The following is a 15303-nucleotide window of genomic DNA, read 5'->3' as shown; positions in this document are numbered from 1 at the left end:
CTTAAACTTGCTGAGAGAAACCAAGAATTTTCTGTTGAAAAATTTTGATATGAAGGATATGGGAGAGGCAGCTTTTGTACTTGGTATAGAGATTAAGAGGGACAGAGAAAAGAAAACATTGGGATTATCTCAAAGAAGCTACATTGACAGGGTACTTAAGAGGTTTGCAATGGAAACCTGTAAGGAAGGTGAGTCACCTATGTCAAAAGGAGACAAGCTGCATTCTGGACAATGTCCTAAGAATTCATTGGAAAAGAAAGAGATGGATAAGAGACCCTATGCAAGGTTGGTTGGGAGTCTCATGTACGCTCAAGTGTGTACTAGGCCTGATATTGCATTTTCAGTTGGTGTGTTGTCAAGATATCAGTCCAATCCAGGGAATGAACATTGGGTTGCAGGTAAAAAGGTGCTTAGATATTTGCAAAAGACTAAAAATTATATGCTAGTATATAGAAGGGTTGAAGATCAGGAACTGGAAGTAATTGGTTACACAGATTCTGACTATAAGGGTTGCATTGATGATCTAAAATCTACTTCAGGATACATTTATATGTTGGCAGGTGGTGCAGTCTCATGGAGAAGTGTAAAGCAATCTCTAACAGCTACTTCAACTATGCAGGCTGAATATGTAGCCATTCATGATGCCACTGGACAAGCCTTATGGCTTAGAAATTTCTTGAATGAAATCAAGGTAGTGGATTCAGTTGAGAGACCTTTGAAAATCTACTGCGATAATGCAGCTGCAGTGTTCTTTGCTAAGAACAACAGAAGGTCAACAGCTTCAAGAAATATAGATGTGAAGTATTATGCAGTTAGAGAAAATGTGAGAAACCATGAGATAGAAATAATTAAGATCGGTACTCTTGCTCAACTTGCAGACCCGCTCACAAAGGCCATTGCAGTAGCATCTTTTCAGGTACATGTCAAAAACATGGGAATTTTGGAGAGCCTTGATTCAGTAGTTTAGTGGGAGCTGAAAACTTTCATTTTATAAGCATGTTTTGATTAAGCTGAGAATTGTTTGATGCAATAAAATTATTTCTAGAAGTTTATTATTTTCCTTGAGTTCTTTTATCATTCCTTCAGCATATATTATTGACTTGAAAATTTTCAAGATTTAGACTATTGGTTGCAGCTTAATGCGTGATAATATAGGACATGAACTTGCAGGTTTATATTAGTAAGCAAATTTTGAACGATTCTATTTTGAATCCTGCATAAGGACCTTATGTGTGCTAATATATATGTTTTCATTTGTTTAAGCACAATTTCATGTACACAAATTTAACTCCTGTGGTCTGTGATTGCTTCAACATGATGTTGAGGTGCTGGTACTTAGTTAAGTATCTGTTTTCTCATTGTCTGTTAAAGTCAATTGCAGATTGACTGAGTTCAGGAACAAGTTGAAATCCATGGCTAGTCCAGCGCGCACTTCATGGTTGCTATATCTGGTTTAAGTGGCATTCTTGCTGTGTTAAACATTGATAGTCCAAGTGGGAGACTGTAAGATTATTTGGACTTATCAATGTCAACTTAAAGAACAAGCAACTTGCTACTCTTGAGGCAGAACAAGCAATTGGACTCGTCATTGATATTTCAATTAGGATTCTCAGTTTATTGAGGGAACAACATACATAATTGATCATACCTCACTGCATTAGGTTGTGTACGTGAATCAGGAATGTTGTTCCTATTGCTAATCGGTATAGGAAACCTTTATGGGAAGGTACCTAGACTCGTTGGCCTATATAAGGAACCACTTGGTCCCTGCTCTAGCTATCATTACCTGCATCTGAGATTACATTGCTCTGCCCATTAGAGAATTCTCATCAAGGATAGCTCAGAAGAGAAGTAACCAAGTGCATCAAATCAGGAAGACCAACTTTGTCATCTTCCACCATGGCTGCAGCTCCAGGTATGTTTGTGTTCTTAAGTTCGAGTACAAGAATGCATATACACATATACTGTTATAAGTTGATTTACATAATGAAGAAACTTATAGTAGGGTTGTCTTTTCATATCTCCAACGTTCTTTAGTCTCCCATCATACTGTTAAATATCAAATGCAAAAAAATGTTCATCAAAGTATTGCTTATTTTGCATCACTTCCACAAGCCATTGTATAATTTACTGGACATTAAACTTGATAATAAAGTAGTGAGTACACATGATTTAGACTGAATAAAACATAGTACTTTGAAGCAATATTATATTGTTTCCCTTGTCAATAGCCTACCAAGAAACCCCTTATTTGTCATATTAGGATCTATATTACCGGATAACAGTTAAATCAAACTTGATACTTCTTATCTCACCGGATTATAGAGAACTATGGTAACTGAACATGCTAGTTTTCCCTGTTAGTCACTATCCATGAAAACAGTCAAAACACTATTGTCCAAGATATTTGAGAGAGAGAGAGAGAGATTTACACTCCCAAAGCGAGAACGGTAATCTAATACCCAACCAATGTGACTAGTCCAGAATCCCTTGATGGGGCTATGGGGATCTCTCCACGTATCCGTAGATTGGTGATGAGTTCTATGTGTGCTCACCCAATCAAGTGGACTTCCCTGCAAACCAAAATGCACATATTATATACGGGTACGTAAACATATATAATCACAAAACTCATAGTTACTTTACGGATGTATTAACTTCCAGACTAACTAATTACCACAAGTGATAGAACGCCGCAATAAGCAAATGAGTACTCAAGCCACGCGGGAAGCTTGAAACTCCGCCTGTGCGCAAGGTTTCTATGATAAGATAGGGTTATGCCAACACCTGTGACTGTAAGACTTGATATGAACATCTAATGAATGCATATCAAGTGTAATAACTATTGTTACCTAAAGAGAAAGTAATCTGAGATAATATGAGAAAACCTATTCCATGATATTCGTATTTATTTGTGAATCTAATATTTACGATTGGGAATCTAAATGGCTTGGTAACCAAGCAAGAATATATCGGATATATTTTGTTAGATACAGTAATAATGATATTAAGTAACCTGTTATGGGCATGTATTCATTGTTCTATACAATATAAATACAAGGTCCCTGTGACCTCTCCAAAAACGCAAGCATACAGTTCTAGCCCCATAGATAGTAGCTTATAAGTTGAGAGGATCACAGAAGACCTTGTTGCAAGATCGATGGCCTTCTCCACCACTGCTGGTATAATTCATGTTCATAACCGATTCTGTTATTGTCTTGCTATGCTATGCTATATATATGATCTTCATCTTGTGTTTATTATTTGTGCAACTTCATGTGTAGTTTATTTTTCCGCTTACAATTGGTATCAGAGCCTTAGTTGCATGATAATAAACCGGATTAGGCTTTTTGCAATATTTGGTTTTGTGTTGCAAAAGTTTCAAAAAAAAAAAAACGGAACAGGCCTAAAACCTTTTATGGCTTGCTCCTTTTATTCTGTATTCAAGTCTACTCACAAACCAATATATTCTGGCCTATTTTATAGCCCAAGTGCACAAGTGCACGTACAGTACTCCCAAAAACACCGTTTGTCTAAGAACTGTATCTCCTCTTCCAGTTTCAGTTTTGGGGTTTTAGGTTTTGTGAGAGAAAATTTCAATTTTTGAGAATTTGATGCTTCTGATTGAAAATTCCTTCAAGTTTCGCTACGGGTATGCCTTGATTTGATTCTATGAATGTGTATTTGTTTCAATTAACCCTCCTTTGCAGCGCAGGAGCGTCCCCGTAAGCTTTCGTTTCAAAACTTGGAATTTTACATATATGCATAATTCTGATGTTGAATGAGAACCTTAGAAGCATTCCCGGCGTGCATCTAGGCTAGTGTAGATGGTGACCGGATGGAATTTAAGTTTTGTTTTGCTTGATCATGAATTCTTGATTGTATTGTTGAAATTGTCTTGTGATTGAGCGATGGGTTTTGTGTTTTTAATTATGTATGTATGTTGTTATGATTGAATTACCTTTTGACAAGATTGTCTCCCTTAAGTGTTCAATATCTTGTTAATTTGTAATTTGATAACAAACTGATCGTAAGGTTCAATCTTTACAATGCCAAGTTCTAAGTTTTCAGAATAGTTTTATGGTATATGTTGTAGCATCAATCTGCCATTTGATTATTTTGAGAACCATTCAGTTATAGACTTGCAACTTGTGTCTTTGATTTTTAGAATATAATTGTATCTTCAACAGAAGGTTTAGACTTTTATGTTCTTGAAATTAAAACAGTGTAATATGAAATTTTAGAAACTATATTTGGTGAACTGATCTTTTCTTCTTGCTAATATGTGTTGAAAGTTCAGGGATATTTTAGCTTCTAATTTTTCAGCTTTACAATTAAGAAAAATAGTATGTTGAATTGTCTTTGTGCCAACAGGTAAAGCCTTTCAATTGAATGTGCATTTTGGGGATCTTTTCTGTTTTCTGTGTGAAATTTTTCACTCGTTTGCTTGTTTGAATTTTCTGTGGATTGGCTATAAATTTTGCATTCAAGTCGTTTTTCAAACAGAGCCTTTAAAGTCTTGACCAGAAAACTGAAATTTTCTTTTTTCTTTTCTTTGTTTTCAGCTATGAATTCTGGCTATTCTCTGCACAACATTGAGCCTCTTAATGGCTCAAATTTTAAAACATGGAAAGAGCGTATTGAGCTTTATCTTGGCCTCCAAGGACTTGATGTGTGTTTTAGGGAGCCTCAACCTGTTTTGAATGAGACTAGTACTGAGGCGATAATTGTGAAACACAGGGAGTGGCATAGGACCAATAGAATGGCCAAACTAATTATGAAACAAACCATGTCACCTGTGGTGAGGGGTGGTGTCGCTGAACCTGATACGGCCTTGGGATTTATGACTGCTATTGGCCTGAAGTTTAAGGAGAATGAGAAAGCAGAGATTTCAGCCTTACTAGATCAGCTTTTAGGCATGAAGTTTGACACCTCAGAGAGTGTTAGGGAGCATATAATGAAAATTATTCACATAACCACTAGACTTGGTGAACTGGAGATTGTGTTCCCTGATGCCTTCATTGTTCACTTGGCCCTGATCCGTCTTCCTCCTAGTTTTGGCCCACTGAAGACTGCATACTTTTCACAGAAGGAAAAATGGGACTTGAATGGGCTTATAGCAATTTGTGTGCAGGAAGAAGAGCTAATTAAGAGCCATGGGACTGTGTCTGTGAATCTAGTTAACAAGCAGAAATGGAAGGGTAAGGGCAAAGCTGTAGCGTCTAGTGCTGCAAATTCTGGTGAGGGCACAAGCGGGACTAAGCCATATCAACTTGGTCCTAAGAAGGGCGTCAATAAGGGCAAGAAACCTGGGACATTTAAGTGTTTTTTCTGCAAGAAGGAAGGGCACATTAAAAAGAACTGTAAGGGTTTTAAGGATTGGCTGGTGAAAAAGGGTAAGTCTTGGTTTTCAGTGTTTTCTATTGAAGTAAATTTAGTAAATTTTTCCCCTAGTTCCTGGTTTCTTGACACAGGCTCACCCATACATATTGCAAACAATTTGCAGGGCTTCATAACAAGGAGGGCACCAAGGAAAAATGAAGTCAACATCTCTGTGGGAAATGGAATTGGAGTAGCAGTTAAAGCTATAGGGACAGTTAGGCTAGTATTAGGCTCTGGAGCCATTTTTGATTTAGAGAATGTTTTTTATATCCCTTCTATGAAGAGGAATCTTATTTCAGTTTCGTGTTTAGTCAAGAAAAGATGTACTTTTTTCATCGACTTATCAGGAATAAAAGTTTCCTTTGGTTCGAAATCTCTTGCCTTTGCTCCTTTCATTAATGATTATTGGTTGCTTGATTGCTCTCTGCCTAAAGATGTGTTGTTGATTGAAAATGGTGAATCAGACTTGAGTAAGAAAAGAAAGTTTAGTGAAAATTCTGCATTTTTATGGCATAGAAGGCTTGCTCATATTTCCAAAGAGAGATTGCAGAGAATGGAAAAAGAAAACCTGTTGTCTAAGCTTGATTGGTCAGATTTTGATACCTGCATAGAATGTGTCAAGGGGAAATTCACTAAATCCAGGAATAAAACTTCAAATAGAAACACTGAACCATTGCAATTGATCCACACTGATATTTGTGGACCCTTTGCCAACACCACTATCTGTGGGAACAGATATTTCATTACCTTTATCGATGATTTCACCAGATTCTGCCATGTTTTCTTGTTGTCTGAAAAATCTCAAGCTTTAGAGAAATTCATCATTTTTAGAGCTGAAGCAAAAAAGGAATTGGGGAAAGAGATTAAATCAGTTAGATCAGATAGAGGGGGAGAATATTATGGTAGGTACACTGAGGCAGGACAACAAAAGGGGCCTTTTGCACTGTATTTAGAAAAACATGGAATCCAAGCCCAATACACTACACCCGGAACACCAGAATCTAATGGTATTTCAGAGAGAAGAAATAGATCTCTTCTTAACATGGTTAGGAGTATGATGTGTACCTCGGGATTGCCTAGATTTCTTTGGGGTGAAGCATTAAAAACTGCCAATTATTTGATAAATAGAACTCCAAGCAAAGCTGTCACCATGACCCCATATGAACTGTGGAAGAATAAAAAGCCTAGTGTGAATCATATTCATGTTTGGGGATGCAGAGCTGAAGCTAGACCTTATAACCCTCATATTGGAAAACTAGATCCAAAAACAGTTTCAGCCTATTTTATTGGTTATCCAGAAAGATCCTTTGGTTACAGATTTTATTGTCCTAATCACAGTACTAGAATCATCGAGACAAATAGAGCTATTTTCCTTGATGAAATAAACCATTCCCATGCTTTCGAAGACCTTGAGCTTGAGTTTCAAGAATTGCCTGACGATGAAACTGAAATGTCAAGCACACCACTTGACTTCAATATCACTGCTGAACCTGTTCTGCAACCTCAACTTGAAGTTGTGCAACAAGTTCAACAACCAGCTCAAAATGTTGAACTGCCAAATCCAATAGAAATTGAAGTAGAACCTCAAGTTGGTGTTGTGGGGGAGGGACAAAATGAATATGTAGTTGCAGGAGAAGCTCAAAACGAGCTTGCTACTGATAACCAGGTTTTAAGAAGATCAACAAGGGTTAGAAGACCAACAATTAATAGTGCAGAATATGAAGTGTACCTGCAGGAGGCAGATTTTGATTTTTGTGATGATAATGACCCTTTAACTTACAAGCAAGCTGTTGAAAGTGATCAGAATATGAAGTGGGAAGATGCAATGGAAGCTAAAATTAAGTCGATGCATGATAACCAAGTTTGGGAATTAGTAGAACCTGTTAAGAACCATAGAGCAATCGGCTGTAAATGGGTTTACAAAACCAAGAGATGTGCAGATGGCTCCATTGAGAGATATAAGGCTAGGCTAGTAGCCAAAGGCTTTACACAACAAGAAGGAATAGATTTTAATGAGACTTTTTCACTTGTTTCCACTAAGGATGCTTTCAGAATTATTATGGCCTTAGTGGCACATTTCGACATGGAATTGCACCAAATGGATGTAAAGACTGCCTTCTTGAATGGAGACTTGGATGAGGAGATCTACATGAGACAACCTGAAGGTTTTATTGAGCCTGGAACTGAACACTTAGTTTGCAGACTTAATAAATCAATTTATGGGTTGAAACAAGCCTCACGACAATGGTACCTTAAATTTGATGCAGTTGTGTGTTCTTTTGGTTTCGTAGAAAATTTGGTTGATGAATGTGTGTATATGAAAATCAGTGGCAGGAATTTTATTTTTCTTGTGCTTTATGTGGATGATATTTTATTGGCAAGCACTGATAAGGGGCTGCTGCAGGAGACCAAGTCTTTCCTTTCAAGTAATTTTGATATGAAAGACTTGGGAGAGGCTTCCTATGTTTTGGGAATAGAAATCACTAGAGATAGAACCAAGCACTTGCTAGGACTATCCCAGCAGAATTACATTTCAAAGATATTGAAGAGATTTGAAATGCATAATTGTTCTCCAGGACAAGTGCCTATGTCTAAGGGTGATAAACTGAACAAGAGTCAATGCCCCAAAAATGATATTGAGAAAGAAGACATGAAGAGCAAACCATATTCTAGGCTTGTGGGGAGCTTGATGTATGCTCAGGTCTGTACTAGACCTGATTTGGCTTTCGCAGTAAGTATGTTAGCTAGGTTTCAATCCAATCCAGGACATGAACACTGGATAGCTGGGAAGAAAATCTTAAGGTACTTACAGAGAACTAAGAGTTATAGCTTGGTTTACCGAAGAGTAAATGAGCTTGAAGTTGAAGGTTTTTCGGATGCAGACTTTGCTGGACAGTATTCTGATTCTGGAAAGTCAACTTCCGGCTTTGTTTTCATGCTTGCTGGAGGGGCCATAGCGTGGAAGAGTGTAAAGCAAACGCAGACTGCAACCTCCACTATGATGGCAGAGTACATTGCCATTTATGAAGCAACATGTCAAGGCTTGTGGCTGAAGAATTTCTTGCAGCAGACCAAGTTGGTGAATTCAATTATTTCTAAACCATTGAAAGTACACTGTGACAACTCAGCTGTAGTTTACTTTACCAAGAACAATAAAAGATCAACCAACTCTAAGCATATTGACTTGAAATATTATAGTGTTAGAGAAAGGGTGAAGCATAAGGAGCTTGATATTGTGAAGATTAGTACCCAGAACCAGTTGGCTGATCCATTCACAAAACCCTTAGCTGTTGCAGCTTTCCAAACTCACGCACGAAGTATTGGCATTCTGCCTACTTTGGATACTGAAGTCTAGTGGGAGTATTGCCAAATTCAGTGGGAGTTCTGTTTTGATTGAGCTGATTTTAAGTTTTCTGATTTATGTTTCAGTTTTGCATTTTGATTGAGTTTTTTCTTAAGAACTTATGAACTTATCAAGTTGTATTTGACATTTGAATTTTACAAGTCAATAAAATTTAGTTTATCCATGGTTTTAAGTTATATATATATTGTTTTGCTGCAGCATTTTGTTTTGAATTATGTTTTGATCCGTTTCTAACTCTTACCATATATGTATACATTCAGCAATTAGTTATTATGGATCAAAATTTTGATAACACATTATGATCAGTTATAATCATTGACTGAGTGTTGAGGTTCTTGCACATTGAACCATTAAGAGGACCATGTACAGATGCATCAAGAGTTAAAATTCACATTCATTGGCACTGTACATATTAAGTGATAATTCTAGTGTCTCATGTGATGCATGATCATGGGGTTGTGTAATTGCAGAGGGATCAATTTTTACAATTTTGAATCCTTTCTGTGGTTCTTCAACATGGTTGTACATTGACAGAGATTTGGTTAGATTAAGGTACTCATTTTATCTCTGTGCACACTTTAGTTGATTACTATGTCTATGCTGAGCAATATTCTTATTACATGGATTCACTAGATGTTCAAGTGGGAGATTGTAAGACTTGATATGAACATCTAATGAATGCATATCAAGTGTAATAACTATTGTTACCTAAAGAGAAAGTAATCTGAGATAATATGAGAAAACATATTCCATGATATTCGTATTTATTTGTGAATCTAATATTTACGATTGGGAATCTAAATGGCTTGGTAACCAAGCAAGAATATATCGGATATATTTTGTTAGATACAGTAATAATGATATTAAGTAACCTGTTATGGGCAGGTATTCATTGTTCTGTACAATATAAATACAAGGTCCCTGTGACCTCTCCAAAAACGCAAGCATACAGTTCTAGCCCCATAGATAGTAGCTTATAAGTTGAGAGGATCACAGAAGACCTTGTTGCAAGATCGATGGCCTTCTCCACCACTGCTGGTATAATTCATGTTCATAACCGATTCTGCTATTGTCTTGCTATGCTATGCTATATATATGATCTTCATCTTGTGTTTATTATTTGTGCAACTTCATGTGTAGTTTATTTTTCCGCTTACAGTGACAACATAGAGTCCCATGGCTAACCAGAACGAACCCCAGGTGAAATGAAATGGGGCTAAAAGAGCAAGACAATGCAAACTCAAAAGCACAACCGCAGAACCTATATCTACTACGTTCCATTCCCTCCCCAGAAATCCTACGCGCCACTTCACCACCCAATCCGGCATTGCTGTGATATTGCTATGCCTACTTTCACTCTTAGATGACCCTTGGAGACTCTGGTTTTTGTCGTGCCAGAAGTTCAAGACGACAATCGAGTACGTACGAGACAGCTAGGTGGAATTAATTTTTGAGACTGTGGTTGCTGCAAATGGCACCGTAGCTTTTAATTTAAGTTTCCGATTGGAGGCAAAATGTACTTCTGGGTTTGGTGTAGAGTAAATTAGTAAATTAATGTACTTCTGGGTTTGGTGTAGAGTAAATTAGTAAATTATAGTTCGGGCGAACGACTATAAAAAGTACGTATAAAGGTCTTGAATCGATGTGAGCCAACTCCACCCACCACCGCCGCTCTTAATAGTCCGGTACACCTTGACTCTCCTCCCCCAGTAAAATTTGAAAGTGTGCAGTCCTTAATTTACAGATCACAGTTGACAGAAGTTGAGGGGTATATATCCTGGTAATTTAATAGGCACGACGCGACAGCAGATCAGATAGATGCACCAGACCCAAACATTAGGCCCAAATGACAACAATGATTTTATAGAGCAATCTAGGGTAGCAGCGGATCCACAAATGCATACAAAGAAACTAGGCCCATCATCAATCGGTCAGCACAAAGTAAAACATCACAGCAAATTAAGATTTTCTAAACAAGGCCCATAACATGTTTTAGGTGTCCATATAATACATCTTCGGCGTCACATTCATCTATGTTTTTTATTAAAATCGAACACAGAGCACGCACATGAACACTTTTTCAATGAAGTATTTTACTACCCAAAATGATAACTGCAAATCATCCATGTATAAATTTTGCCTCATAATGACGACTATTATTAATATGAGGATTTCAGGAAGATTTTCTAATTAACGGTTTGGGAGACCCATTTTTCAATTATATTATCGTAAATCAACCATTAAATGTTTATATATGCATGAGTATATTACTTTAGAAAATTTTCTTCTAAATTGCTAATCGTTAAGGTACCGAACTAGATCAAATCAATGGACGAGCCAAATCTGTTCAACCTGAACCGTTCCATGTTTATAAATGATAAATCACGAATATCTAAATGATCTAAACATCTAATAGTTGATTTGCGGAAATGTGATAGAAAAATGGGTCTCACAAGAAAGTCTTCATGTAATCCTCATTTTAGTGATCCTCATTAGAAACTCGGATATCCATACATGCTTCTTTAGACTTAACAAAAATATTAAAAAAAAATGTACCAATATGACTGGCAATATCGACCATAAACTATCGAAGTCTGATATGTTTCACACCCGATGCTCACTATACCATAAATTGATTAAATTGTATAATATAATGCCTAAATATCGTTTTTTTTTTTTTCGATTGAAGAAGAGAGAATTACAAAGAGAAACCCCTAAAACAACCTAAGTTAAGAGAATAAAAAACAAAAGCATTTTGAGCGGCCAGAGGAAGAGCATGAGCCCAACTGCCAACACCAACTTGATGATCAAGATTCACCAAAGTGTCAGCAACGAAGTTCACTTCTCACCAGACATGAGTAAACTGAATTGAGGTAAGATTCAGCAACAACTTGATGCTTAAATATCGTTCTTTTATTTCAGTGATAGTCGACACATCAATGGTACAGAGGAAAAATAAAAACTAAACAAATAGCTTAGAGGAATTTGATAACGACATGCATTTTGGAAGATCTGAAAGAAACTAAAACTGTAGTCGATCACAATTCACCAGCAAGCAAGAGCCGTACAAAATTCTTCTGCGGACAAGAGCTTAGCTAGACACTACTGTATGGCACTGCCCAGGTTAATTATAATACTTCAATCTTTCGATGCAAATTGCAAAAGGGGACAATTAATTAGCTGCATATGGTCCACCTTAGCCCTAAAACTGGCCGCTAATGTCAATATCAAAACCTAAATTTCAGTATTTACGGTGATAATTTGTTCACGACGTCCTTGTCTCTCTCTTTCTTCTTCTGTTCAAACTTCAAAACCCTCGTACTACTTGTACATCATCAGCAGTAAATGAACCTGAAACACGGGTTTGATGTGGTTGCTAGGGTTACTTCAACGTCAATAGAAAGCATAGAATACCTAATATAGATATTCTTTTGATCACAGAGCTGTAGTGTGCCGGTCTTTGATGGGAAAGCAGTGCTGACTTCTGTCTTTCAGATTTATAGTTGGGGACAAAGAGAAAGAAGAATATCTCATTCCTCTTTTCACCACAAATATAGAACAAGAAACGCACTTTCATTTGATTTGAATCATGCATATATATGTTTGGATCAATCCTCTTTAAAATATCTTCAAAATATCTCTGGTCAATTTTCAAAAAACGTTTGGTGATCATTACTCAATCATATATCTCTAGTCCATTGTGAAATTGATAATGATATTTTTAATTTGTTTCGGTTAAGTGAGGGACAAGCCCCAAAACTCTATCAAATATTTACACCAAAACATATATCGGGATCTAACTTTTAATCATTCTAATGCTAACCAAAACACTATATTCTTGGTCGAGTTGGTAAGAGCCTCCAGGTGTGGAACTCCCATACCCGGGTTCGAATCTCGCCGACGGTTATTGGGATTAAATCCCAATATATTCTTGCAGAGCCGTCTCAAAAGTTTTCGAGGCCCTGTGCAAAATTAAAAAGTGAGGCCCTCGTTTTGCGGTCGTGTATGAATATGCCATTGAAATTTTTTGTTATATAGAGAAAATATTATAAAAAATTATTTTTTAGATTAAAAAAATCTTTTAACTTATATTACTTTTTCACTTCTTGAAAAGAAAAACTCAGACTAAAGCTTGTTACAAAAATTTCATTAAAAGAAGCAACATTACAAGATTATGCGTTGAGGCCCTTCTCTATATGTGTTAAAGCTTCTTAGAACTTGAAGTAGGGCCCCAAAATTTGGGGGCCTTGTTCTGTCGCTCATGTTGCACTTGCTCTAAGCCGGCTCTGTATTCTTGGTGGTCTGGGGGGACGAAGCGTTTTGACAAGATCCCCTGAGCACGGATTAGTCTCTGGGCCTAGGAAACCTTTGAGGATAGTCAGGATACCGTGTGATTGAACAAAAAAAAAAAAAAACACTATATATTAATCTACTTTAAATAAATACAGTATACTTTTGCATGCATAAACAATTGTTGAAGTAATTTACTTTAAAAATTAACTTATTTATCAACGGTTATCTACAATTCGTAAGTGGTCGATGGCGACAGTAACTATTTTAATGGCCTCTTCCAAAAAAAAATTAAAAAATGAGGCCCGTTATAATGTCCAAAATATTGCTCCTTAGACTTTCTAGGGTCTAAGTTGCATCTTAAAAGATATTTTTCCATGATTTGTTCCTTGAAATTGTTGGAGTTGCTGTTTGATTTAGAAGTTAAACTTCAAGTTTAGTTTTAAGGTACATGTGAAGTTTCTGTGATGATTTTGGCTTAACTCTAGTATTGCGATCAATGATGAAAAATTTATTATGTAACTCACTAAATCCTACAAAGCTCCCATCAGCAAATTTGAGAGGGTGAGAAAAAAAAAATTTAGCGTATAAATAAAAATTTTAACAACAGTACACGACAAATGGTCCACTCATAAATTTTGTACATTAAGTTTCAAAGAATTCAAATTGATACATGACTTTCAAAATCTGACACACTTTTAGTATATGACATCAATAACACATTTAACCTTATGCAATTATTCATTTTTCAAAAGGTATTTTGAGTTTTCCACACTCTCTCTCTCTCTCACGACCACAGCCATGACCACGAGTCCACGACCAACCTGCAACACTAAAAGTAAAAACTGTTCTTTTTCCTCTGCCAGCACGGTAGCACCCATGGTTCTTCTTTCATGGATTTCAATCCCCAGTTATGATAACCCAATTTAGAGAACTTTGAAAACACCCTCGGTGGTTAAGACTCCTCCCCGCTCGTGGCGGTGTAGGACGTTGCAGATGGTGGTAGAGCGCGTGAGGGCCTGGTGGATTTCCATCGATGCGCTGCCGGGGGTAGGCGAAGACAATGGTGACGCCCTAGTGCTCCAAGGCCTCCACGAGGACATCAACGCTTTTTCTGGGCTGCTCGGGGGAAATTCGGGGAATTAGAGGTGCTAGTGCTGGAGGAGCAGTGGTGGTTGTGGTGACAAAGGTGGTGGCTTTTAGAGAGGGTTTGGAGAAGGAGGATGAGGGTGGAGCTATAGTCGCCGTTGTTGATAAGGTCCGAGCAATTTCTAAGATAATTTCTTCATTCTTATGTTTTTTTGTTTTTGTGTTTTGTTTTGTTTTGTTTTTATTATATTATTATTATTATTTTATGGATAATTTCATAAATGGTCACTCAACTATGACTCATTCGACACTTTAGTCACTAAACTACTATTCTGTCAATCACTTTAATCACCGAAGGGGCATTTTGTCTCACTTTAATCATTTCTCCCAATCATTCCAATTCATATTTATCAATTAAGTGAATAACAGAGTTAAACTTGAGTGACTAAAGTAGTATATTTAAAAGTGAGCGACCAAGGTGTCGAACATGTAAAAATTGAGTGACCATTTGTGATATTCTCCCATTTTTTTAATCAATCCTTGAAGAGATGGATCTGCCTTTACAAATTTGACAAAAAGCACACAAATTAATGGAGCATATAACGGCATGTACCAATTTTGAGTCAGGTTTAGAACGTCATGTATCATTTTGAAATTTTATAAACTAAATGCACAAAACTTCGGAGTGAGCCATTTATCGGGTAATGTTTTCCATATATATATATATATATATATATATATATATATATATATATATATATATTACTATATATTCACCTGTGTTTAATCATGCACAATTATCTGTTCTGTACGTTGTTAGCTACATGCATTACGTGTAAAGGAGAAGCAAGCTGGCTATAGCTTGGATTCTTACCTAAATGGGAGTCACCCACTGGATCAGTCAACTTTTCTAAGTTGATAGAAAGGCGTACGTAGCAGCCATACAACTTGTATAAGTTGATTATTTGTTGGCATAGTTTAAGACAAACAATGGAAAGTATTCTTATTAAGCAACCACCCATTTAGCGATTATCCATCTAATCAACAATCTTTTGTAGCTATCTCATAAAAATATATACAGGCGGGTTCTGAAGCGGACGTCCGCACTTCGCTATAGTGCGAAAGTCGACGGTTCTGCGGCATTTCAGGCGGCGACGGCAGCTCGGGGCTTGCCCGAT

At 36.8% G+C, this 15303-nt stretch overlaps 2 protein-coding genes across 3 annotated transcripts; both read left to right on the top strand.

Annotated features, from left to right (window-relative positions):
- Positions 1 to 118: 118 nt before the first annotated feature.
- On the top strand, positions 119 to 1808 carry LOC133742449 (secreted RxLR effector protein 161-like). 2 transcript variants are annotated; one of them, XM_062170105.1, is made up of 2 exons: positions 119 to 916; positions 1382 to 1808. In XM_062170105.1, exons 1-2 carry the CDS (start codon positions 170 to 172, stop codon positions 1388 to 1390), a joined length of 756 nt encoding a protein of 251 aa, XP_062026089.1. In that variant the 5' UTR covers positions 119 to 169; the 3' UTR covers positions 1391 to 1808. The 2 variants fall into 2 exon arrangements, with proteins under 2 accessions (XP_062026089.1, XP_062026088.1); XM_062170104.1 differs by having other exon boundaries at positions 1372 to 1808.
- A 1235-nt stretch (positions 1809 to 3043) lies between these two features.
- LOC133742022 (uncharacterized) lies at positions 3044 to 5732 on the top strand. The gene is made up of 3 exons (XM_062169717.1): positions 3044 to 3182; positions 4566 to 5396; positions 5507 to 5732. Exons 1-3 carry the CDS (start codon positions 3161 to 3163, stop codon positions 5539 to 5541), a joined length of 888 nt encoding a protein of 295 aa, XP_062025701.1. The 5' UTR covers positions 3044 to 3160; the 3' UTR covers positions 5542 to 5732.
- Positions 5733 to 15303: the final 9571 nt, after the last annotated feature.

Source organism: Rosa rugosa, chromosome 4, assembly GCF_958449725.1.
Source record: "Rosa rugosa chromosome 4, drRosRugo1.1, whole genome shotgun sequence".
Classification (NCBI taxonomy): Eukaryota; Viridiplantae; Streptophyta; class Magnoliopsida; order Rosales; family Rosaceae; genus Rosa; species Rosa rugosa.
The sequence above is the reverse complement of the archived record's forward strand: the minus strand, read 5'-3'. Positions and strand labels throughout refer to the sequence as shown.

Excerpts from the sequence above, each read along its gene's own strand:
- LOC133742449 (XM_062170104.1), top strand. The coding sequence starts at position 170 with ATGGAAACCTGTAAGGAAGGTGAGTCACCTATGTCAAAAGGAGACAAG.
- LOC133742022 (XM_062169717.1), top strand. The coding sequence starts at position 3,161 with ATGGCCTTCTCCACCACTGCTG. Across the intron at positions 3,183-4,565 it reads GGCCTTCTCCACCACTGCTG|CTATGAATTCTGGCTATTCT; the intron begins GTATAATTCATG and ends CTTTGTTTTCAG. Across the intron at positions 5,397-5,506 it reads GGATTGGCTGGTGAAAAAGG|GGCTTCATAACAAGGAGGGC; the intron begins GTAAGTCTTGGT and ends AACAATTTGCAG.